The sequence below is a fragment of the Grampus griseus genome, assembly GCF_964374135.1.
Source record: "Grampus griseus genome assembly, chromosome: 13".
Classification (NCBI taxonomy): Eukaryota; Metazoa; Chordata; class Mammalia; order Artiodactyla; family Delphinidae; genus Grampus; species Grampus griseus.
In genome coordinates, this window is record NC_139007.1 from 38,423,546 (window position 1) to 38,451,129 (window position 27,584).

General features: G+C 35.7%; 1 protein-coding gene across 1 annotated transcript in view; it reads left to right on the forward strand.

Annotated features, from left to right (window-relative positions):
• Window positions 1–27,584, forward strand: part of AFG1L (AFG1 like ATPase) — a 192,919-nt gene that overhangs the window by 55,298 nt on the left and 110,037 nt on the right. The window contains exons 4-6 of the mRNA XM_082668890.1: window positions 3,540–3,641; window positions 4,563–4,693; window positions 16,690–16,789. Coding sequence (XP_082525016.1) covers window positions 3,540–3,641; window positions 4,563–4,693; window positions 16,690–16,789 — 333 coding nt within the window. The remainder of the gene's footprint in view (window positions 1–3,539; window positions 3,642–4,562; window positions 4,694–16,689; window positions 16,790–27,584) is intronic.

Sequence of the window (27,584 nt, forward strand, 5' to 3'; positions counted from 1 at the left end):
ATAATTGGTGATATTGAGCATCTTTTCAGTGTAGGTTTTTTGGTATTTGTCCTTTATGAGGTTGAGGAAGTCTGCTTCGTTTCCTAGTTTGCTGAGAGTTTTTATCATGTATGTGTGTTGAATTTTGTCAAAATTTTTTTCAAACGTTGTGAGATTATATAATTTTTATATGTTGAATTTTATTTTGACAGGGAGTTAAATAAGTTACTTGCATGCCACTTTGATTCCTTTGAAGTATTTTTTTAATTGAAAATTTCATTGAGATAATTACAGATTCACATACAGTTATAAGAAGTAATTCAGAGAGATCTGTATACACTCATTTCCCCTCTAAGGCAACATTTTGCAAAACTATAGTAAAAATATCACAACCAGGTATTGACATTGATACAATTCACCAATCCTTTCAGATTTCTCCAGTTTTACTTGTATAGTCATCCCTTGGTATCCACAGGGATTGATTCTAGGGGTCCCCAAGGATATCAAAATTTGGTGATATTCAGGTCCCTTATATAAAATGGCCTAGTACAAGGAATACAGTCAGCACTCTGTATCTACGAGTTTCACATCAGCTGTGCCGTACTCATTTATGTGTGTATTTAGTTCTATACACTTTATCACCTCTGTAGGTTCATATATCCATCACCACAGTCAAGATACTGAACAACTGTATCACCACAAGAATCCCTTGTATTGCCCATAATTTTATAACCATACATATCCACCCTCCATTTCTGCATCCTGGCAATCACTAATCTGTTCTCCATTTCTAAAATTCTGTCATTTCAAAAATGTTATATAAATGAAAAAGTATGTAACTTTTTAAGATTGGCTTTTTTTTTTCCACTCAGTGTAATTCATTGGAGAGTCATTCAAGTTGTTGTATGTATCAACATCTCTGGAAATTGTTTATCACTCAGTTTCCTAGGGGTTCATAACACAGCTTCCCTTGCCTCACATCATGAAGTATCACCCTACACATGAGCAGCTATTATTCAGCCAAAGACTCAAGAGTGTCCACCTGTTGGTTTCTGGAGCTCTTTCATTATATAGCTTCCTCCTCTCTGGCACTTTGCCTTGCAAATTTCACCTGCATTTTGGACTCCCATAATCCTGATCTCTCTTAACTCACTCAGACCTGGGTGTTTAACTTGGATTCACCTTCTCTGTGCAGCAATCTGGAAGGTGCCTCCAAGCTAAAAGTTGGAGTGACATAGGGCTCATCTTCTTAATCCAGTTGTCTGTTGATGGGCACTTGGGTTGCTTCCACGTCTTGGCTATTGTAAATAGTGCTGCTGTGAACATTGGGATGCATGTATCTTTTCAAGTTGGTGTTTTCATTGTTTCCAGATATATACCCAAGAGTGGAATTGCTGGGTCATATGGTCATTCTATGTTTAATTTTTTGAGGAACTGCCATACTGTTTTCAATAGCGGCTGCACCAATTTACATTCCCACCAACAGTGTTTGAGGAAAAAATATAAAGATACATAATGTTAAACTGCCAAGTTCCATGAGGACAGGGATTTTTGTTAGTTTTGTTCACTGCCATTTCCTAATAAGCACCTAGAATAGGGCCTCACACATGGTAGGCATTCAATGAGAATATGTTGATTAAATAAATAAAAATATTTTATTTATGGTGATTTTGATATTCAGAAGTTTGAATTTTACATATTCTAGTTTATCAGTTTTTTCCTTTATGATTTCTTCTTTTTGCTTTTATTTTCAGAAACTTTTTATATGATGGTTTTGTTACATTTTAAGCACATTTTTGAAGAAGAGCACAATGATTATGTTCAAATATATATTGTTCACATTTTTTGTTAGATAATTCATGACTTCTTTTCTGGATCTATAAGTATACTATGCTTCATGCAGCAGAATTTGAAACTTTATTAATTCACTTCTTTGTGTAAATGTAATGATATAAAATTTGCTGCCACTCACTATATCAAGAGACTTGTACCGAATATATTTGCAAAAAATTACTTTTCAGGCTAAGCGGTCTTCTCATTAAAAATCTGTCTGGTGAATTGTATTTTCTTTTTTAAAAAATTTTATTTATTTATTTATTTATTTGGCTTGCTGGGTCTGCATTTCAGCCTGCATGCGGGATCTAGTTCCCTGACCAGGGATCAAACCCAGGCCCCTAGCATTGGGAGCGCAGAGTCTTAGCCACCAGGGAAGTCCTGTGAATTGTATTTTCATGTACAAAAAACTTTCTGACAATTCAAATGGCATGGCCCAAAGTCATCTTATGGAATGGAGGAAAGCTCAACAGATTTAAGACTCAAATCTTGCTTCCTGGGCTGCCTTTGAAGTTAGTATAATAATTGCAGCTCCTGCAAGGAGAGCCTGGACGCTTTGGTAAGGTGGTGGTGGAGGAAGCAGTGAGCATGAGAGACAAGACCAGCATCCCCTGGCCTGCCTGCTGGGGAATGCTGGGTGTGAACCAAACTTGACTACTGTCAGTGTCCCCAAAGCTCTGGGCTTTCTGTGAGGGAATAGGCTTCCTGTGCATGCCTTGTGAAATGCTTAGGCTGTTGACTCTTCAATTACTAATGTGATCGTAGTGATTAACAGTTTGAGTGCTGAAAATTAGATAATTTAATTATAAGGGTTAACTGTATCTGAATTTCTTCAAGTAAGCCTCATTTTGAAAGCCAATATTCTCAGCTTTTTAAAAAAGTGTTATAGGACTTACCTGGTGGCATAGTGGTTAAGAATCCCCCTGCCAGTGCAGGTGACACAGGCTTGAGCCCTGGTGGGGGAAGATCCCACAAGCCATGGAGCAACTAAGCCCATGCGCCACAACTACTGAGCCTGCACTCTAGAGCCTGTGAGCCACAACTACTGAAGCCCACGCACCTGGAGCCGTGCTCCACGACAAGAGAAGCCACCGCAATGAGAAGCCCGTGCACTGCAAGGAAGAGTAGCCCTTGCTCACCACAACTGGAGAAAGCCTGCGCTCAGCAACGAAGACCCAATGCAGCCAAAAATAAATAAACAAATAAATAAATTTTTTTTTAAAAAAGTGTTATAATTGGCAATTCTCCAGCTGTAACATCTATTATTTATTTTCAGTGTTTATGTTAGGTGCTAATCTGTATTTTCTTATTTTTCACTGGTAAATTTTCCTATAGTGCCTAAGACAGTTCCTCATCCTTTGTAATGGCCCAATAAATAATTAATTAATTAAAGTTATTTTATTTATACTGTGCCTTTTGGAAGAGAAACTGAAGAATGAATAATCTGTAAATCTTGCCAGTTTAAAAGCATAGTTCTCTGGAGGAAATACTCCCTGGAGTGCTAACTAAATGTTGTATTTCTTAAAAACAGGATTTTAACAGAAAAGAATAATATCAACATTTTATTTTTAGGTAGTTTAGCATAAGACATAAACACTGCTTTTAAAAAAGTTAACATAGTCTTAAGCTTTCCAGTAGCAGAGTGTGGTTTCATTATCCCAAAGCTAATGAACAATCATTAGAGCAATCAGTACATACTGTTTAATAGTTTTTTTTTTTTTTTTAAGGTACAGGGAAAACAATGGTGATGGACATGTTTTATGCTTATGTGGAAATGAAGAGGAAAAAACGGGTTCATTTTCATGGTTTCATGCTAGATGTTCACAAAAGTAAGTTAATGATCTGAAAGAAGTGATTTAAATGGACAAACATTACAAGATAATTTTCCTCATCTTAAAGTTCTTAATCTTTTAAAAAATTAGATTTTTGCTAAAAGTAAGATTTTATTTGGTTTCATTTGTTTTGTGCTATATTGAAGCAATTAGTAATGTGTCCAGAGTTGGTCCTAGAGACAAATTCATTACTTCCAAATCAGAGAACAGAGGTTACTCTATGAAGGTCAGGCATTTTCTCTTTCTACTAAGGATCAATAAGAAATCTTTAAGCCTCACCTGTTTCACAAAGTTATTCTTGATTAGGGCTTTTCCTCTGTGTCACCTTAGCATGTAGGCATTCAGTTTGTTCTTGTATGTATGCTTTATTTCTTTGTCAAGGGTATGTTATTTCATCTTTGCATTATTTGTTTACTAGCTATACTGTAACCTTCTCAGGGCAGGAATATTGTACTTTTCTTAGAATACTTTCAGCATTTAGTAACATAGAGTGAAGGAAGTGGGACTGGCCGGAAACAAGGGAACATCCTGATTAGATATGCTAGACATAGAGGGCAGGATCACCTCCTTTGCCTGCATCTCTGAAATCCTCAGGGCTAAGATCTGTGTGTTGATCCATCAGTCACAATCTGATCATCTATTCTATCACTTTGTCATCTCTGAAGTGATTGAAGAGTGGAGATGGAATGACCACAAAGTGTTCTTACAACCATGGGAATATAGTAATATGTGAACAACTTATTTGAGGTGGAGAAACTGCAACCAACCTCAATAATCATATTTGTTTGTATGTGAAATTTAAACTTCATTTTTATGTTCACACTCTGTTTCATTTAGAGATTTTAAAAATATGTTTTAGTTATCTAAAATGTACTGTTAATACAATATTTGATTTGTGTTTAACTTCATCCATTTAAGGAATACACCGCCTTAAACAGAGTTTGCCAAAAAGGAAACCAGGATTCATGGCTAAATCATACGATCCAATAGCTCCTATAGCTGAAGAAATCAGTGAAGAAGCAAGTCTTTTATGTTTCGATGAATTTCAGGTAAGGTAGAGATGTTTCATAGATGTAGAATGGTATACTGAAGGAAGTATGAGTATTTAAATCCTGTTCTGATTTTATCAGTTTTATAAATTGATTTAATACATTATCTCTTATGACTTTAATTTTATTATCTAGTCCAGGGGTCGGCAAACCACAGCTTGCACAGGGCAAATCTGGCCCATCTGCTTTTGTATGGCCAGTGAGAAGAGGAAGATTTTTATATTTGTAAAAGGTCATTAAAAAAAGAAAGAGAAAATGTAACAGACACTGTATATGGCTTGCAAAGCCTAAAATATTTACTATTCTGCCTTTTATAGGAAGTTTGCCTACCCCTATATTCTAGTCAATGGATTCACATTTCCCCTACACCAGGATGGAGATAATATAATTATTACAAAATAATGTCTTTAAAGATGCTTGACTGTTTTTTAAAAGTGTTATTAAAAAGAAACAGGTGATTCACACATCTCATTTAAGCTTCACCACTTATCTGTGATGAAGGAAGAGAATTGCCCTAGTTGAAATTTCTTTTTCCCCCCTAGTTGAAATTTTAAAATTTGTTCTAGTTTTAGGATTCAAAATTGTGCATTTAAATTGGTAGTACATTATTTCCTGATCTTTATTTCTTATGAGAACAACGCATCAAAGCAAACACCATGTCTTATGCTTATTCTGTATCCTACGTCATGTCCAGTGTTATAATAGTAGTAATTAATAATATAACAGTAACAATAATAATAATAGAAGATACTCTAGGTTAAGAATTACTTTCTCTTTATTTGACTGCTCTTTTTAGTAGTTATAAAATGTAATAGTTGGTTTTTCTAAGTTGCTTACCATAAGAGCAATTGATTATTGGAATGAAAATAGAAAAATCCACAAGGACTGAATATAAGCTTAAAAACAGGGCATCACACCCGAAGCTTTTGAAAAAATATTTCTGGGGCTGAGTGCAGAAACTCCTGTCTCATTGCCTAGAATAAAGGCCCAGAGAACTTTCAGGAGTAGCAGACTAACATTTGTTATATGCCTACCCTGAGGCAGGCCCTGAGTGATTCATACATCTCATCTAAGCCTCACAGTGTATTTGTAATGAAGTGAGGAAATTGCCCTAGTTGAATTTTAAAGTTTCTTCCAGTTTTAAGATTCTCTGAAATTATGCATTTAAATTGGTAGTGAGTTATCTCCTGTTCTTCTGTGCTTAGAAACCTGGGTTAGTGGGAAGATGATGTGGCCAGGATGCCTTTAACCCAAATGACGCATGTAGGTCTCCTCTAGCAACTCGATACTCATAGCTAACAGTGGTCTCGATTTATGATAGAGGAGAAAGAAGAATTTTTACCAGGAATGGTGTTATACTGAACCATCTGGGGAGGAGGAATTTTTATTTCTTTCTCCCTTCAATCATATTCAGACAGCCTGGCATTCACACTTTGTATTGTAGAACTACAAAGGTCTTCAAAAGAAAGGCTTATGGAAAAGAGATGTTCCTCTGCTACTCTGAAGGTACACTAAGTACACTGGTGTACTGCAGAAAGAGAAGGGCCTCATTTAGTTCTAAAAATAGCACCAAGTTAGCAGTTATGTGGACTTCAACAACAAAAGTCAGTGTTGAATCAGTGAAGGCCATTTCTCTTGGTTTCTCATTATGAGTCTTTTAACCAAAATATCTCTAAACAAAATTGAATCGACACAGGTAAATTTTGTTTTCCATTGAGAAACAGAAGTTTTATTGAAACAGGGAAACAAGTGATGTTAACAAAGCACTATTTCTATATGTTACTTGTATTGTGTCAACTTTTTAAAGCAAAATAAACTTATACACGACTCAGTACCTTCTCCTTTTGCCACAGTTATCAGGTATTTGTCACAGTTAAATTTTTTTCATATGGTTTTTATTCTTCAATTTGTTGATATGGTGTATCACATTGATTGATTTGCATATATTGAAGAATCGTTGCATCCCTGGGATAAATCCCACTTGAACATGGTGTATGATCCTTTTAATGTGTTGTTGGATTCTGTTTGCTAGTGTTTTGTTGAGGATTTTTGCATCTGTATTTATCAGTGATATTGTCTGTAATTTTCTTTTTTTGTAGTACCGTTGTCTGGTTTTGGTATCAGGGTGATGGTGACCTCACAGAATGAGTTTGGGAGTGTTCCTTTCCTCTGCAGTTTTTTGGAAGAATTTGAGAAGGATAGATGTTAACTCTTCTCTAAATGTTTCATAGGATTCACCTGTGAAGCCATCTGGTCCTGGACTTTGTTTGTTGGAAGATTTTTAATCACAGTTTCAATTTCATTACTTGTGATTGGTCTGTTCATATTTTCTGTTTCTTCCTGGTTCAGTCTTGGAAGGTTATACCTTTCTAAGCATTTGTCCGTTTCTTCCAGGTTGTCCTTTTTTTTTTTTTTTTTTTTTTTTGCAGTACGTGGGCCTCTCACTGTTGTGGCCTCTCTTGTTGTGGGGCACAGGCTCCGGACGTGCAGGCTCAGTGGCCATGGCTCACGGGCCCAGCCGCTTCGCGGCATGTGGGATCTTCCTAGACCAGGGCACGAACCTGTGTCCCCTGCATCGGCAGGCGGACTCTCAACCACTGTGCCACCAGGGAAGCCCCAGTTTGTCCATTTTATTGGCATAGAATTGCTTGTAGTGGTCTCTTATGATGCTTTGTATTTCTGTTGTGTCCGTTGTAACTTCTCCTTTTTCATTTCTAATTTTATTGATTTGAGTCCTCTCCCTGTTTTTCTTGATGAGTCTGGCTAATGGTTTATCAATTTTGTTTATCTTCTCAAGGAACCAGCTTTTAGTTTTATTGATCTTTGCTATTGTTTTCTTTGTTTCTATTTCATTTATTTCTGCTCTGAACTTTATGCTTTCTTTCCTTCTACTAACTTTGGGTTTTGTTTTTTCTTCTTTCTTTAGTTCCTTTAGGTGTAAGGGTAAATTGTTTATTTGAGATTTTTCTTGTTTCTTGAGGTAAGCTTGTATTGCTATAAACTTCCCTCTTAGAACTGCTTTTGCTGCATCCCATAGGTTTTGGATCATCGTGTTTTCGTTATCATTTGTCTCTAGGTATTTTTTGATTTCTTCAGTGATGTCTTGGTTATTTAGTAACGTATTGTTTAGCCTCTATGTGTTTGTGTTTTTTACATTTTTTTCCCCTGTAATTGATATCTAGTCTCATAGCGTTGTGGTCAGAAAAGATGCTTGATATGATTTCAGTTTTCTTAAATTTACTGAGGCTTGATTTGTGACCCAAGATGCGATCTATCCTGGAGAATGTTCCATGCGCACTTGAGAAGAAAGTGTAATCTGCTGTTTTTGGATGGAATGTCCTATAAATATCGATTAAATCTATCTGGTCTATTGTGTCATTTAAAGCTTGTGTTTCCTTATTAATTTTCTGTTTGGATGATCTGTCCATTGGTGTAAGTGAGGTGTTAAAGTCCCCCACTATTATTGTGTTACTGTCGATTTCTTCTTTTATAGCTGTTAGCAGTTGCCTTATGTATTGAGGTGCTCCTATGTTGGGTACATATATAGTTATAATTGTTATATCTTCTTCTTGGATTGCTCCCTTGATCATTATGTAGTGTCCTTTCTTGTCTCTTGTAACATTGTTTATTTTAAAGTCTATTTTATCTGATACGAGTACTGCTACTTCAGCTTTTTTTTTTTGATTTCCATTTGCATGGAATATCTTTTTCTATCCCCTCACTTTCAGTCTGTATGTGTCCCTAGGTCTGAAGTTGGTCTCTTGTAGACAGCATATATAGGGCTCTTGTTTTTGTATCCATTCAGCAAGCCTATCTTTTGGTTGGAGCATTTAATCCATTCACATTTAAGGTAATTATCAATATGTATGTTCCTATTACCATTTTCTTAATTATTATGGGTTTGTTTTTGTAGGTCCTTTTCTTCTGTTATGTTTCCTACTTAGAGATGTTCCTTTAGCATTTGTTGTAGAGCTGGTTTGATGGTGCTGAATTCTCTTAGCTTTTGCTTGTCTGTAAAACTTTTGATTTCTCCGTCGAATCTGAATGAGATCCTTGCCAGACAGAGTAATCTTGGTTGTAGGTTCTTCCCTTTCATCACTTTAAATATGTCATGCCACTCCCTTCTGGCTTGTAGAGTTTCTACTGAGAAATCAGTTGTTAACCTTATGGGAGTTCCCTTGTATGTTATTTGTCGTTTTTCCCTTGTTGCTTTCAATAATTTTTCCTTGCCTTTAATTTTTGCCAATTTGATTACTATGTGTCTCGGCATGTTTCTCCTTGGGTTTATCCTGGCTGGGACTCTCTGCGCTTCCTGAACTTGGGTGGCTATTTCCTTTCCCGTGTTAGGGAAGTTTTCGACTATAATCTCTTCACGTATTTTCTTGGGTCCTTTCTCTCTCTCTTGTCCTTCTGGGACTCCTGTAATGCGAATGTTGTTGTGTTTAATGTTGTCCCAGAGGTCTGTTAGGCTGTCTTCATTTCTTTTCATTCTTTTTTCTTTATTCTGTTCCGCAGCAGTGAATTCCACCATTCTGTCTTCCAGGTCACTTATCCATTCTTCTGCCTCAGTTATTCTGCTATTGATTCCTTCTAGTGTATTTTTCATTTCAGTTATTGTATTGTTCATCTCTGTTTGCTTGTTCTTTATTTCTTCTAGGTGTTTGTTCTTTAATTCTTCTAGGTCTTTGTTCAACATTTCTTGCATCTTCTCGATCTTTGCCTCCATTCTTTTTCCAAGGTCCTGGATCATCTTCACTATCATTTTTCTGGAAGGTTGCCTATCTCCACTTTATTTAGTTGTTTTTCTGGGGTTTTATCTTGTTCCTTCATCCATCACAGTTAAATTTTTGATTAAGGTATTGAAATTAAAAATTTAAAAGTATGTTAATACCCAACCTTTGTAAAGTAATTCAGGGTTTACAAAGTGTTTTTACATCCTTACTTCATTTAATTCTATTAAATAGTTATTATTATTTCCATCATGTGTATGAGGAATATAAAGGCATCAGAATTTCTTAGGTATCAGGTAAAACTCATTACCCTTAACTTAAAAAATGTGAATTTTAAAACATTCTGAGAAATGATTGGCATGTTTCTGTGACATGAGGACCATTGGCAAGACTGTTTAAGATTAGGAAAAGATAAAAGTATGGTTGTGCAAAGCAGATCCTGAGAAGATTTATGGCAAGCAGGTCCAAATTACCCATTAGGCACAATAGGTATGGTGCTGAGGGTCCATGATAGTTTTAGGGGCCCATGAAAATATTTTAATTTAAATTCTTTTAAAATTTGAAGAAGAAATGAATATGTCAATAATGAATCCAGCCTGTATCTGTCTGCATCTGTACTATATTTGTCTTATACCAACACAGTTAGAAAATATAATTTATGTATATATGTATATTTATATATATATATTTTTAAGTAAATTTATTTTTTAATTGAGGAAGGGGCTTCTGAAGGTTAAAGGGCCTATGAAAGTCATAATGCCACCCTGATAGTGAGGTCCTAACGGAAACCTGTCTGGTTGCTCTGGGCATTCTCCATTGAGTTCAGATTTTAGAAGATTGATACATGGTTGGGAAGAAGGAAACAAAAGCAACTATCTATCAGGATGAACCAAATCTTGTAAAAGAAATATAAGGCAACAAAAAGGATTTTTCAAATTATATATTAAGGATGTGTAAGGGAGATCAAGAGGGAGACAGACCCCTTGCTCATAAAATGTTTCTTGCTAACGAAGAGAAGAAAGTGGATGTGATGGCTCTGTTTGTCATCTCCTGCCTTATCCAGAGTTGGTTTGATATTCATTCATTCACTTAGTCATTCATCCCAGTTGTCTTAAAGACCTTATTCCATACTACAGAACTCTATCTGTCCCACAGTCAAATGGATCATGTCTGGACATCTGATCTATGAGTAGCCAGTCCACAAGCTTGTCAACAACCTTGGACTTGTGTGGTGTGGCCTGGGGGTTGAGCCAATCATATACTTTTTCTCATGTATTTGAACTAAAAGATGCAGAGGGAAGTGCCCACTTAGTAATGAGACAGGAACAAAGAGACATAGGAAGGAGCTGAATCACATTAGGGGGAGGAATACCAGGGTGCTCCCTAGGCAGCTGCAGAGCTACCTGTAATTTCATGCCAATCTCCAGTTCCTGTTCCCAGGAGGTGCTTTCAGTGCTGTTCCATCCTGAGGTCTCAAGTATAAACCCCTTATGTTTAGCTGAATCTCCTGTGCCTGTTTCTTGCAAAGAGTCTTGATGAGAAAGGAACTATTCAATTCATGTTTTGCTCTTATATTCTATGTCAAGAAGGATTTCCCTATGATCTAGAAAAGAATAAATAGGAGTACTGTGAGGAAATCTCACCTTCCTTAATATAAAATCTGTTACCTCTAATGGAAGGAGGTTTACCTGATGAACCAAAGCCCAAGAAAAGCAAAGAGATGAGGTATCTACTAGGATGCTTTTGCCTGCAGGTAACAGAAAACCTAACTTAAAAGGGCTTAAACTTGAAGGTGGGATATATTATGCTATATAAAATGGTGTCATTACCCTTGCTCAAACCCCCCTGCTTCCTCTCTAACATTATCTCCTATACTTTCATATTCACTCAATGCTCCCTACTTTTTCCAATCCTATTTTCTTCATAGATTAGGGAACTGTAGTTAATAGTGGGTGTTATACCAAATGCTTCTTTCTCAGCAGGGTGCTGAAGAAAATATGCACAGAGACAACAGAACAAGAATGAAAAACAAATTGATTGCTTTTATTTGCTCACAAATTTCAGTGTAGCGTTCTAGTATGTTAGTGTTGACCCTCTTCCCTTGAGCAAAGTTGGCCTAAATGTCCTAGAATGAAAAATGTTAATAATCTTGCTGTTTTGTTTCCCCTGAAGTACGAAACTTGAACCTTGGAGCTTACCACTGCATGCAAGAAAAGACCAATATTTGCATATACCCCTTGTGGAGAAGAGCCAGGGAAAGCGAGAATCTAAGGGCAAGAATGTGTCGCCTAAGGGCAGAGAGATCACTGAGCAGAGCCTAGATTTCCTAGTTTCAGTATCCTGGACTATCTTTCACTGTTCTTAGAGAAGCTCCTCTAGCACATCAAAACTGGATTAATTGCAAGTCCAGATCTCTACTTGTCCCCCTTTTCTAAAAATCAAAAGGGTAAAATGATAACCCAGAATGTTGCTGTACCAGCGCTCTGATCCCCAACATCTGTACAATTTAGAACAAACAAGCCAAGCCTTTGCAGTTTCTGCATGGAATAACCTCCCCCATACGTCCATCAGGATAACTCTTTTACTTCTTCAGATCTTTGCTCAATTACTTCCTTAACAAGGCCTAAACCCTGTTTAAAATTGCAATTTGCCATTGACCCCCCACTCTTCTAATTCCCCTTACCCTCCTTTTTTTTCATAACATATATTGCCTTCTGACATATATTTACTTATTTATTGTGTTTATTGCTTATTATCATTATTTCTCTACAGGGATGTAAACTTGAAGGCAGGAATCTTTGTTTTGCTAATTGACATATCTGAAATGTCTAGAACAGTGCTTGAGAATGAATTAATGAACAATAATAATGAGTGAACAGATGAATGAATAAAAGTAGTTTCAACTACTAGTTCAACAGTAGTTCAACTACTGTTGAAGTAGTCCCCCAGCTAAGTCCCACTTCCCTTATATATAACAACCTGCATTTTTTCCTGTCAACATTCTAAATTATCTTCACATTTTTGTCTAATTTAATAGGTGAAAAATGGGATCTCATTGTTTTAATGTATATTTCTTTAATATTATGGTTGATTTTTTTAATATCTATTTGCTTACTGTTAATATCCATCTTTTATGAACTGTTTGATTCAATGCCCATTTATTTATTAGAAAGCTTTTATTTTATCTATTAGTATATTCTGTAATAATATTACCTACTGTTTACTGAGTGCTTTCTGTGTTCCTAACTACTGTACTATGCTATGTATCATTCCATCTACAGCTAAAATTCTGTATAGCTATACGTAAATAATAAGGACTTAACCTAGCATATGTAACATATATAGGTAACAGTCATAATCAACATTTCTTGAGGATTTACCATACGTATTGTAACGATTTTGCAGAGTAGTTGTTATTACTGCCTTTATTGGATTGATGAGGGAATTAAGGGTCAGAGAGGTTAAGTGACTTTTCCAAGATCATACAGCTGGTAACTACATTTGAATCCATCATCAGTGCTCTTATTCACTAGTAGTAAAAGCTATGTTATGTGTTCTCTTTGCTATATGTCTTCTATTATGTGTTTAAATATACAGACCTAGAACTGGGTGGGCTTTTAGTAGATGTTTTAATGATGGAACCTAAAAATTATCCTTAAGCCTATTAAGCCTAGTACGATACATTGCTGATTTACTAGCAAAGAATTTTTTAGGCACTTTAATCTTAACAACAGTATGTCTGCAATCACCACTTCACTTTTCAAATTGAATCCTATTAGTGGTCTTGATTTTTAACTAGTTATTATTGGCCATTAGGTGATGTTAATTAGTATAATATTTATTTTACTAGGGGGATGAATAGGAATTGTTGCTGCTTAAAAATAAGAATATAGTCTTTTCTCTTGAATTTAGGGCATTTTTAAGATTATGTTTTCGTAGCATTCGGATTACATTTGCAGAAGGTATTCCTCATTAGCTTGGTCATCTTTACTAAGTGTAGTATTTCAGTTTTACGTGGGATAGATGCAGTATTCTTATCTTGTTTGCGAAATTTGTAGATAGGATGTTTTTATGTGTTTTAATTACTGAAATAAAAGAATAAAGTTTTCTTTAGGGTCTTCATTATATTCTCTTTGAATATTAACATTTCTTATTAAACCATTTGTGATTCTGAAGATATCAGAATACTGAAGGAGAACAAATTTTTTAAAAATGTTATTTTTTCATGTCTCTTTTTAGGGACACTGGTTAGATGTTTTACTAATATGCACCCCCCCCCAGAAAAAGAATTCTGATGAGCAGAATATCATTCAAAATTCTCCTCTGTAAGCTATCAATATCATTTAAAAAATAGTTTTGACCGTTTTTATAAAACAGGAAAGCTATTAAAAACTACTAATAAAAATAGATGCTTATTTCTGTGCTAATACTAATTACTAATAATGCATGCTTATGTTTGTCACTCATTACATGGCACTGTACCAATCAGTGGATGACTGAGACGCAAGCACTTACACATGTAAATTAACAGTTAGATTTTTTTTTTCCCTTTTTTTACTTAAGTGAGTCATAATGGAAAGCAACTCTAGGTCATAAAAAATCTTCTCTCTTTAATGCTAATGAAATGTCTCCACTCTCTGTATTAGCAGACTACCCTTAGTGGTAATCTGTAGGCTTCTCTTTTGTTCCTGGTGGTAATGAAATGCTGGGTGCTGAAAAAGCTCGCTCTTCAAGAATGTGTGGCCAATTGTCTTCTGTTCACTTATACTGTAAAATTTCTGTTCCCCAGCAAAGCTGAACAAGTGCAGGGACAAGATCAAACGAGTATACATTGGCACCCGGCTACACCAAGTGACTCCTGCTTTATTAATTAGCCATAGCTTCTCCAAGTTAATTTACTCTGCTAGAGCAAAAACATTCTGTAAGACAAAAACAACAAATGATAATTCACCCACAAGTCCTTATTGTTTGCTTTCTTCAACTTTCAGTTTAAACCTTTGTACAGTGTTATAAGCTAAACATCCCTTCACTTTTCTGAACCTTAGTGCACAAAAGCTATTTTTATTTTTTTCAAGAACCTCAGCGAGATAGTCAAATGATCATTTTTATTCTCTAAAATTGGGTGATTTTAATTGATATCATTCTTTTTAAAAGTCAGTGCATTGGGAATCCAATTTAAAAGTGCAGTTGCTTCTAAAATTTGCAAGCTTGTTCTGTCCTCTCATCAGAAATGCCACTGGTGTTTAAGCATTTGAAAAGGGCCTTCTCTGTGAGTGTTTTGGCGGAAGCAAAATTTGACAGTGATCCTAAGCTCCAAATTAAATAATATCAGTACCACTTTCCTTTTCATTTTAATCACCACTTTGTAAGTTCCTGAAGTCTTTTTAATTTAAGGAATCTTCAGTAGGTTTTTAGTTAATATTTTAAAGTTATAGCCTGAAACAGCAAAAAAAAAAAAAAAAAAAAGATCTGCACATTCCCATATCCTGGTTTGGTTTTGTTTTGTTCAGGTGGAAAGGAAATAATTGAACTTTTGAGTAAGATATCAGCTGAAAGAGAAAAGTGATTTAGACCTCTGTCACCCAGGTTGTTACTGTTCATAGTGTTATAACCATTTAGTTGGCAACTTTTAGTATTACGATCTAATTTGAAAGAATTCCACTAGTTTCTATGTACTTTAACATGGTTTAAAAATAACAGTGTGGGGCTCCCCTGGTGGCGCAGTGGTTGAGAGTCCGCCTGCCGATGCAGGGGACACGGGTTCGTGCCCCAGTCCGGGAAGATCCCACATGCCGCGGAGCGGCTAGGCCCGTGAGCCATGGCCGCTGAGCCTGCGCGTCCGGAGCCTGTGCTCCGCAACGGGAGAGGCCACAACAGTGAGAGACCCGCGTACTGCAAAAAAACAAAACAAACAAACAAAAAAAACAATGTGATATATATTGTGTGATATATTTTGTGAATATAAAATAAGTTTTATTGAGATTATCTAAAATGTGCTGTTAAAGGAAGATCAAAGCATTTTTACATTGGGAGAATATAAAACCCATGTTATTATATTCTTAGGGGAAGGTGCAATGATTAACATCAATCTTCACTATATATTTATTTTTTGAAGTCAACTTCCTACCCTCCCTAGTTTCTGTATTTTTGGGGATTTTTTTTTTCAGGAGCGCTTTTTAAAATTTTTATTATTATTTTTTTTCACATCTCTATTGGAGTATAAATGCTTTACAATGTTGTGTTAGTTTCTGCTGTACAACAAAGTGAATCAGCTATATGCATACATATATCCCCATATCCCCTCCCTCTTGAGCCTCTCTCTATTTTTGGGGATTAAAAAAAAAAACAACAAAGTTACCATTAAGCTTACTTGCTAATTGTGGATTTTTTAAAAAAATTTTAGTAAAGATCAGTGGTTATATGTATCTCTGTAACTTAGATGAAATAGTGTTATCTGCATTATGCATTTCTGGTTTTGTCAGAAGCTTTTTTTTTTTAAAGCACTGTGTTAACCATTCTTGTAAGGTTTTGTGGTTTTTTTTGGTAGAAGGAATATTTGTGTTTGGGAAGGTTAGCAGAGGCTGGCTGTGCTGGAAGTGACTGCAGTGCCTTTTGATTATTCATGGACAGTAATAGAAGGCACTTAAAAAGAACAATGAAATTGCTTATTTTTGTGATGGGCCATCTGTTGAATTGTTTTGTGCAACAATTGCACAATAGTATCTATGTCATATCATTCTATTTTCAACAGCAGCTGATTATGTCTCACTGGCTACTTGTCCTTATTTCTAAAGTCCCATGACCATTTAAAGTCACCTTTTCAGGGACCTTTGCCAGAAAGGTATTAGAAATCTCAAATAGCCTGTGTATTTTTTTTTTTTTCTTTTTTTCTCTCTCTTCTTTATTTGGGGAGGGAGGCTGTGATGGGAGTAGGAGGGGGGAGTTGGTCATGTTAGTTCTAATTAGTTAGAGTTCCTAGATGTTTAGGACAATTATCTGTGCTTTCCACCTGTAGTTCTATAAAATAAGTTAACATAGAATCAGTTGATAATTTGGATAGAAATGATAGGCTTGCAAAAAAGAAGAGTCAAGTTTAAAGACTGCAGGCTTTCATGCTTTTAATTATCTACTCTTTTCTTCATGATAATTAGAATTTTTCTCTTGGAATTCACTTCTATTTTTTTTTTTTAAAAAAGGATGAGCCATTAGCAAATTTGTTAGAGCAGAAGTGAAATTAAAATAAAACAAATGTATTGCTGTCCATAGGTCACTGACATTGCTGATGCCATGATTCTGAAACAGCTTTTTGAAAATCTGTTCAAAAACGGGGTCGTCGTTGTGGCAACATCCAACAGGCCACCGGAAGGTAAAAACAAACACTGTGCTGTAGTGTCTTATCCAATTAGGTAGAAACAAACAAGCTTTTAAAAATTCACAATTTTGGACTCATTTTATTGTGTTAATAAATCTGATTACTTTGCTTTATCCTAAGTTTTATAACTAACAATCTGAAAAATCAGTCAGTATTTGTATAATATTTGAAAAATCTTTCCTAAATCCACGTGATCTCCCGTGTTTGATGCACTTGCAGTTTTTCCCTGAGCATTAGATATGCCATGTGTGCATATCAAAAAAATACAGGCCTCTCTAACTGCATTTTATGGGCCATAAAAGAAACTCCATGAAATGAAAGAAAAAGTTCCTAATTGAATCTTGGAAAAAGACTTAAAGCTTTCCTGCATAAGTGGTTTCTGATACTTCATTTATCATTTCTGAAAAAGCACTTCTGGCTTATTAGGACATTATTAAAAATTAAAATACAATAATATATAGACAAAAACAAGTTTAAATTTTGTGTCTTTCAGCCCATCATGTGGTCAGTTGAAGGTTGAAAGAACCAAAAATAATATTTTATGCATTCTTAATATTAACATCTGACTGGAATGCTATTCTGCCAGATACCTGCATGGCTAAGTTCTTACCTCTTTCGGGTCTTTGCTCAAAGGTTACTTTGCCAATGAAGCCTAGACTCATCTCCCATTTAAATCTACAACCCATGCTCTTTTTTCCTGGCACCACTTCTTTTTACCTGCTCTATTTTTTTCACATAGCACTTATGGAGCCACCATGTAGTTTACTTATTTACTATATATATAGTTTATTATCTGTCCTCTGCCAAGATGCAAAAGCTTCAGGAGGGCAGCAACTTTTCTCTCTTCTGTTCACAGGTATACATATTTTAAGTACCTAAAACAGTGCCTTGCACATGGATGGATCTCAGTAAATAGTCTTAGAATGAATGTTGAATAAATGTGTGTTCTCAAAGGATCTCTCTGGCTGCAGTACTGAGAATAGATTGTGGGGATGAGGTTTCAAGGTTGGAAGTAGGGAGACCATTTAGGAGATGACTGTAACAATCCCAAGGGGACATGATGGAGCAGTGCAGGTGGTAGGAGTGGTCAGATTTTGTAGACAGAGTCAAAAAGATTTACTGATGGAATGAATATAGGGTATGGAAATAAAAAAGATCAAGAAGGACTCAAAGATTTTGGCCTGAGCAATTGGAAGGATAAAATTGCTGTTTACTGAGATGGGGAAGACTATAGGAAAAGCTAATTTGGGTAGGGAAGTAGGGTTTCTACGATTATGAGGCTGATGATGCATTTAAGAGTTTGGATTTCAATGGAAATGTTTGGACTGGAGGTATAAATTTGGGAGTCATCAGTCCTAAAGGAAGCTGGTAAGAGCAACCAGTGAGTAGGAGGAGAGCCAAGAGAATGTCAAGCAAGGAAAAGGAAAGTGGTACAAAAACGATGGATGATCACCTTTGTTAAATGCTGCTAGGAGGTGAAAAATGAGGTTGAGAACTGACTGCTGGAATTGGTAACATGGAGTTTATAACTGAACCTGAAAAGAGCAATGTAATAGTGTGTTTTTACTTTTTAAATTAAGTCATGTCACATTAATGACTTATAATGAATTTGTAATCTACTAATATGCCCAGATATTACTATGTGAGCTGTTGTCAAACTAGGTCTCTCTCTTTCTATATTTTTGTAGTTGATCTCTTTTTCCTTCCTATTACATTTCAGCATATTAGTTTGTCTACATTGTTTCATATTATTGATTTATGTTGATATTTTTTGAAGTATGATTCTAATAAATTTTTTTTAACTACCCCTACTAGCTATGACATTTATAAACTTAGTAATCGTGCTTCTGTGTCTTTAGCCATTCATTAACTAAAATATGTAAATAGGGTAGGACCAAGTTTAGACTCCTGTAGTATACCATTAGAGGCCTTATTTTAGGGAGACATTAATTAGTTAATCAATACCTTAAGACCTAGTTATTCAAACAATTACACTTATACCTAATCTGTTACACTGTTAAGAGAATTATGAATGATTTTGTCAGATGCATTTATTAAAATCCTTATAATGTTATATATAGCATTCTTGTGATTTATTAGTGTAACAACTCTATGAGACAAGGCAGTGAGTTTTTCATATTAGATCATCGACGGGGATGTGAGGCTTGACTCTCCTTCAGTTGACTGTTGACTTAACAGTATCTTCAGTATTACCTTTAGACATTCAATGATAAGCTATGTTCATAAAGAGCAAAGTGCTAGAACAAGCTTGGAACGCCCCTCCCCTCCCCCCCCCAGCAAATACTGCTGAAAAGAAAATTGCAGTCAGCTGCTCAAGCTACTGCAGTGTGGTCCACTGAGGAAGGACAACCACAGGAGAGGTTAAGAACATTCTGGAGCTCATAGCTTTGTAGGACTAAGCAAAGTTACAGGCCCACCAAGGTAGCACAGAGAAATCCGAGATGGAGCCATCCTTCTGGAGAAGACTGAAAGGCTAAGATGCAGAATTCCAAAAATTGGGCATTAGCCACAAATTCAAAGAAAGCCTTTTCTAAATATGAACCTGGACAGAATGCTTAACATACACCAGGTTTTTTAGCCATGGCAGACAATCATCATAAGTAGCTTAATATTTTAATATAAAGAAGATGGTATGTATATATACCATCTCCTCGTGGTGTGTGTGTGTGTGTGTGTATGTGTGTGTGTGTGTATATAATTTCATGACTGAAGAAACAAGACTCAGATTAAGTATGAATCTCAGGAAAAGGAAAAAGTATAGGACAAAGAATGGGTCAGTTGTTGCCAAGGGCTGGTGTGGGGAGGTGTTTGACTACGAAGGGCCAGCACCAGAGAATTTTGGGGGTTTTGGAACTGTTTTGTGTCCCGATTGTACTGGTGGTTACATGTTTAAACGCATAGAACTGGACAACAAAAAAGTTAATTTTCCTGTATATAAATTAAAAACAAATCACATGGTTAGTGAGTGATAGAACAGGGTCTAGAAAGTAGGTTTTGTGACTCTTTTGACACATTGTCCTCTATCTTTTCTCCTTGTTGGTCATCACTAATCTTTGTCTACTCTGTCCCAGATACAGTGTGTCCTCTTTTCCAGCCATCAGAATGCATTCAACTTTTTCTTTAGGTTACAGCTTTTAATCCACAGCCCCCAGATAGTTATTATTATTTTAAAAATAGCATCTACTTATTCTAAGAGTGTTATGAGAGGTGGGAGAAGAACCTTCCTGGCAGAGGGTTGAGGCAAAGCCCAATGGTTGGAGAGAGAATGACCCATTTGAGGAACTGAAAGGTAGCCAGTGTGGCTACAGTGCAGTGAAGTAGGGGAAGTAGGATACAGTGAGGTACAAGATGAATCTGGAGAAGTGAGAGCTAGGACCTTATAAAGCAGTAGTAAGGATTTTGGATTTTATTCTAAGAGAAATGGGGAGCCAATGTAGTGCTTTAAGCAGGGACTGATAAGATTGGATTTGGAATATCACTCTGGTTATCATATGGAGAATGAGTTACAGGATGGGATGCAGTGATATGGTGGATTCAGGGAGACACACTAGGAAGCTATTGCAGTGTACTGGGCAAGAAATGATAATAACTTGATATAAGGCAGTGATTCTCAACTGGGGGGCTGTTTTGCAAACCAAGGATATTTGGCAATGTTCGAGACATCTTTGGTTGTCACTAGACAGGATGGGGGGTTTGGTGCTGCTACTGGCATCTAGTAGGTAGAAGCCAAGAATTCTGCCAAAACATCCTATAGCGTATAGGGATACTTCTCACAACAAAGAACTATCTAGCCCAAAATATTAATAGTTCTGAGGTTGAGAAAACCTGATATAGTATATAGAGAGGATAGATTTGAAAGATAGTTAAGAAGTAAAATGGATAGCACCTTGTTATAGGTTGGATACTGAGGAAAAGGGAAAGGACAATTTCTAAATTTCTGGCCTGTACAAGTGGGTGGTTAGTGGTGCCTTCATTCAATAAAGACAGAATAATCTGGAGGTTAGAAGTCCAGATCATGTTGCCCAGTGGACAAGAACACTGTATTTTCTTCCCCTCTGTTAACTCTTTAGCTGCTGTGTTTAATTTTCTTCCACATTATTCATCTCATTCCTTCCATTTCTAGTTATAATGCATCAATTTCCTGGACAAGAATAGGGGTTATTGTTGGTGGAGATTACAATCAAACACTCATCTTTTCTCAGTTAATAACTTGTCAATTTATAGACAAATAAGTTATTAATTTTAATAGAAAATGATCAGAAACATTTAATAAATAATTAATAATTTTAATAGAAAACAATTGATAACGAAGTAAAAGCAACACCAGAATTTAGGAACTTAGCAGAGAAAATAGCTATGGAGGAAAGTGGTCTGGGAAAGTCCAGTAGAAGAAAAGAAAGGGAAGTAATACTTGAGGGGGTGAAGGGAATAAGGTACCAGTGACTGCCTTTATGTCACTGTTTTTTTCTAGTCCTCACTTCTAAGTCGTGCCTTCCTTGGGTCCAAGGCCTCATCCTGTACACCATGTAGTTGTTAAAATCTCAAACCAGTGTCAGTTCATGATGACAACTTTAGCTTTTAGCTTCCTGTTTGTTTACTGATCTGTAGGGACTTTCCTACTTTCTGGCAAGCTCAAAATATGTTTAGTATATTTTAAACATTTGTAACACAACACTTGTAGTGCTATTTTATATTTTCTAGGGTAATCTGATTAAGGCTCTTAAACTTGAAGCAAAGAGGAGTAGGAAATTGCTGGGAAATTTTTAGATAAACTATATCTAGAGATAGTTTATATTCAATTTTGTATTTTTATAAAATCTCAAGTAAATGATTTATTTAGCATTTTTGTCATTTAGGTAAATACTTTTATATGGCTCATGTACAAATAGACATATTTTTACTTTTCAAAGATTATATTGTCAGGTCATTAGAAGAGCCAGAAGCAAAAATCCACAATTAAAATATCATATATATGCCAGTCACTTTTTAGGTTCTGAAAAAAATTGTTAATTTCATGATATTCTAGTAGGGAAAAGCAATATTATCGATTTAAGTGCATGGAGACCCTAAAAACAGATTAATAATAGACTGGTAGATTAAGTTAATTAAATTGAAATTAATAATTAAACTTAAGGACAAAAATAAGAATATATTTTTATGGGGAAAAAGAATATGTAACTTGAAATGACTATGCTTCTTTGACAGTAAAACACAAAGTGCTAAGGGAAAAAAGTCCCCTATTGACTGAAGAGTGCATTGTGGACTTTCTAGTTTTTAATTTGCTATTTATTATAATGAAAATGCTATAGATAGCATTAGAATGTCCAAGAATAAGTCTGCCTTAGATTATTAGGCAATGACACTGTGTGATTCTAACTCAAGCCAATGTATCTATAGTAAATAAAAGACTGGATATCACTAGAAAATTGGTGCATGCACACACACACACACTAATGTAATTTATCATATTAATATTTTTAGGAAGAAAAAAAATCTATTGATGTTCGCCATAAAAGCTTGAAAGAGCATTTGGCAAAATCCAACATCTTGATAGAATCACTCCATAACATGTAAATAGATGGAAAGTTTCTTAATATGAAACCAAATATATGTATATCAGTTCAGAAGTCAGAAGTATGCTTATTGGGGACACTGTGGTATATCTACTGCAAGAATGAACAAGGCAAGGATGTCAATTATCACTTTTTAACATTGAACTACATTACAGACAGTATAAGAACTAGGTGGATAGGGAAGGGAATCACCACATATCTTGATTAGAGGGGTTCTCCAAAATTAGTCATACCACTCCTTTTTCAAGGTTATGTGAATAGAAAATACCCTAATATGGGAACGATAAGTAGGAAAGAGAAGGAAGTAAGCATTAGAAGATTTCTGTTTTGTGTTCTTTAAAAATCAGGAAAACATAGACTCTGTGATATAGAAGATCTAAGCTGAGAGAAGACAAACAGATTAGTTGAAAACCTTTTTACTGAGAAATCAGATGTAATTTAAAAAAGCTACATGAAATAAAGGGGTTTAAATTAATTAAATCAGTTAAAATCAGCATTTGAAGCACTGAAGTGTAGAATTAAAACTATAGAAAATGAAATCAGTGATAAGGGAAGCAACTTAAGAAGCTCTGCCAATGTGTAGAAAGAGAATAAAGAATGAAATGATTTTTTTAAAAAGTTATTTTATTTTTGGCTGCATTGGGTTTTCGTTGCTCCTTGCGGGATTTCTCTAGTTGTGACGAGCAGGGGCTACTCTTTGTTGCGGTGCACAGGCTTCTCATTGTGTGGCTTCTCTTGTTGTGGAGCACGGGCTCTAGGCGCGCGGGCTTCAGTAGTTGTGGCACGTGGGCTCAGTAGTTGTGGCTTGCGGTCTCTAAAGTTCAGGCTCAGTAGTTGTGGCGCATGGGCTTAGTTGCTCCACACCACGTGGGATCTTTCCGGACCAGGGCTCAAACCCGTGTACTCTGCATTGTCAGGTGGATTCTTAGCCACTGCACCATCAGGGAAGCCCAAGAATGAAATGATTTTTAAAAAATTAAATAAGTCCTCTGGAGGAAAGAGGTCTTAAAATGTGAACTTATTAAAAAGAAGTGGTTGAAATAAGAAAATTGATCATAACAATGAATTGAGTATAAGTGAATATTTGTAGTTACTGCTTGCTTATATATTTGTAAATTTTGTTCCCCTTGGAGAGAGGGTTTACAGATCCTGAGTGACAGTGTCATTATTTGTGGCACTGATAACTAGGGTAATATACAGTCAAGTATTTTAGAATTTAAGATACACCTTCTACTTTTCAAATTACTAGAAAAGACGAGGGATCAAAGTAAAAATATTTCTTAGAGCAAAAGCTAGAAAGCAGAAGAAACAGCAAAAAATAAATAAATAAAAACATGAAACAAAATCAGGCATTCCTTGTCAATGACAGGAAATACAAACGGGTTACATTCCTCTATTAAAAACTAAAACTTCTTCTGATGTGGCTGAGTAGGCTCCTAGTCAGTTGACCTTGCAGACAACAATAATACATTCTGAACAAAATATGTAGCACAACTATCTGAAGGTCCTAGAGAGTGAAAAAAAGTCAGAAAGATTATAGAGGGGAGACAAAACTTGGAAGAGGGTCCAAAATGGAGAGAATTTCCTGTTTTCTTAATTTTTCTTTCTTTTTAAAAAATAGCTATCAGCTTTAGGACAGGTAAAGTTATTGCTGCATTGGATGACTAAAATTCTGATAGAAAACCCACAGTCTTTCTGGCCAGAAGAATCAGATGGCAGAGTTTAGGGCAAGCATTACTGCTGGAAAATGAAAAACGAATCCCACTGAGAACTAGATTGGTATAGCCCCAAGTTCTCAAGTTCTGTGTATAAATTCTGCCCAAATCTCTGACTGGCCTCTGAACCATACATTTGCAGAGCAAACCACAAGCTTCCTAATGATAGAGTACTGAACTGAGATTCAAGTTTATAGTTTGAGTCCAACCAAGGTAATTTCCTGCTAAAACAAAAATATCAACACTCTTCAGAAACAAAATCCATAAGGTCCAGGATACCATCTCAAAGTGATGAATGAGGAAATATTGACCTATTCTCAAGAGAAAAAAACCATCAACAGATAGCAACCCCGATATGACCCAGCTGTTGGAATTAGCAGACAAGGGCTTTAAAACAAGAATTATAACTATAACTTTGGGGGAAATGAGGTAAAGAAAATATGTTCATAATGAATGAAAGGATAAGGAATATCAGCAGAGAAATAGAAACCATAAAAAATGTACCAAATTTAAATTCTAGAGCTAAAAAAGACAGTATCTTAAATAAAAAATTAACCTAAAGAACTTAATAGCAGAATGGAGATAACAGAGCAAAGAGCCAGAGAACTTGAAATTATCCAAGGTGAAGAATAGAAAATGATAGAAGTAAAGAAACAGAGACTTCAGAATTTGTAGAGCTATAACAAGCTTTCTAACATATTTCTAATTGGAATCCCAGAAGGCAAGGAGAGATAATGGGCAGAAAATCTTCTGAAGAAATAATGACTGAAAATTTCCCAATCTGGGGTGAAGATATAAATTTACAGATTCAAGAAGCTCAGTTAAATGCAAGCAGAATAAATACAAGAAAACACTGCTTAGGCACATTGTAGTCAAACTGCTAAAAACCTAAGATAAAGAAGAAATCTAGAAGGCAGCTAGAGAAAAATGACATTAAATACAGGGGAACAATGATTAGCTTTTGATGACTTCCATTAGAAACTATGGAGGTCAGAGACAGTGGAACAACATCTTTAAAATGCTGGGGAAGAAATTGTCAACCTAGAATTTTATATCAAATAGAAATTTCCTTCAAGAATAAAGACAAAATAAAGACATTCTGATATGAAAGAAAACTAAACAAATTCATCAGCATAAGATATGCACTACAGGATATTCTAAAAGAAGTTCTCCAGGTAGAAAGGAAATATTAAGACACTTGGATCCCCAAGAAGAAATGAAGAACATCAGAAATGGTAAATATTAGAGTAAATATCAGTAACTAGTTTTTCTTCTTAATTTCTTAAAAATAGAAATGATCATTTTATGAGAAATTATAACATTGTCTTGTGGGGTTCATAATGTATGTAGATGTGATCCATATGACACCTATAGCATAAAGGGAGGTGTTTAGAAGGGCTTATATGGATGGAAGGTTTCTACATTTTTTTGTGTGAAATGGTATGATATTAATTCTAAGTAGAGTGTGAAAAGTTAAGGGTACAGGCATACCTTTAAGATACTGTGGAGACATCCAGACTACTGCAATACAGTGAATATTGCAATAAAGTGAGTGACACAAATTTTTTGGTTTCCTAGTTGCATTTAAACATTATGTTTACACTATACTGTAGTCTATAAAGTGTGCAATAGCATTATGTCTAAAAAATCAACTTACACACCTTAAGTAAAAAATACTTTATTGCTAAAAATGCAAACCATCATCTGAGTCTTCAATGAGTTGTAATCTTTTTGCAATAGTAATGTAACCAAACCCAGGTTTGGCTGCTTGCCATTCATAAGCCACTAATTTGAGAGGCAAGCGTCAGTAGAAAAGAAAGGTGCTTTAATCAGAAAAGCTGGCAATCTGCGAAGAAGGTGGTCTTGTGTCCAGAGACCAACTCCAAAGATTCTCCTCAACCATGACAGTTTTTAAAGGGAAAAATGGAGGCGAAGAATCTCAGTGAATCATCAAGGCAGAAGGTTTGGTTCTGCATCATTCTCCGTTGAGTGCAGACTGGCTGACTCTTCAGATGTTATTTTGCCTGTGTGATCTGCCTGCAGGATTGCTAAGGAGGCTGTTGGGTGTAGAGAGCTAGTAATTTTTTAACTGCTTAATTCTTCATTCTTACTTTCTATCTAGGAAAATAATCAGGTTAGACAAGGTATGGTGTATATTCAAGAGAGCATAAGTCAGGAGTTAGTTTCAATTGCTTAATGATCTCATTCCTATAATTAGGTTCTTTTAAGGTTAGAGGGGAACAGAAATGGACAAAGAGGAAAGGGGCAAAAGAGCTGCTTTCAATAACATCAGAGATCACTGGTTGTAGATCACCAAAATAAATATAATAATAATGGAAAAGTTTGAAATATTGCGAGAATTACCAAAATATGACACAGAGACATGAAGTGAGCAAATTATGTTGAAAAAATGGTGCTGATAGACTTGCATGACACATGGTTACCACCAACCTTCAATTTGGAAAAAGGCAGTATCAGCAAAGATCAATAAAGTAAAGCACAGTAAAATGAGGTATGCCTGTATATATTGTAACCCCTAGAACAACAGAAATAAAATAAAAACCAGTTGACAAAAAGGAATTTTAAAATATATTCAAATAATTGAAAAAAGGCAAGAAAAGGTGAACAGAGGAAGAAAATGTAGAGGAAACAAAAAGAAAACAAATAATAAAATCATAGACCTAGGGACTTCCCTGGTGGTCCCGTGGGTAAGGCTCCATGCTCCCAGTGCAGGAGGCCTGGGTTCAATCCCCTGGTCAGGGAACTAGATCCTGCATGCATGCCACAACTAAGAGTCTGCATGCTGCAACTAAAGATCCCGCACGCGGCAACGAAGCTCCTGCATGCCACAGCTAAGTAAGTCCTGGTGCAGCCTAAATAAATAAATAAATAAATATTTTAAAAAAATCATAGACCTAAATGTTAAATGAACTAAACATTCCAGTAAAAGGTAGAGGTTATCAGGATGGATTAAAAAATATCAAGAGATATACTTTAAATATAAATATAGATTGAAAGTAAATGGATGCAAAGAGGTATATTCTACAAACAGTAATAATACAAAGCCTGATGTGTGTGGGCTTATTAACGTCAGATTAAATTGACTGAGGCAGGCCCTGCCAGTCCCTTTGGCTCCACCAGAGGATGCTTGTGCTGGGCTCTGCCTCTCTGTCCTCAGTTCATGGCAGCAGGGGTCCTGCGCCCCTGACTCCCGGGCCTTGGTGCTGGAGTTTGTCCACTAGGGATTACAGTTGTGGGTAAATCAAGTATTGTGTGGTGGTTTGTGGAAAACAGTTTTGAGCCTAAGATCAGTTCAACAACAGGGCATCTTTTGTCTAGCACCAAAACGAGTGGCATAAATTCCTAACCTGGGATACAGCTACACAAGAATGATTTTCTGCTTTACCACCGATGTTCATTTATAATGATTTATGATGCCAAAAAGGAGAGGTATTTTCAACATTAAGGAATGAATTAAAA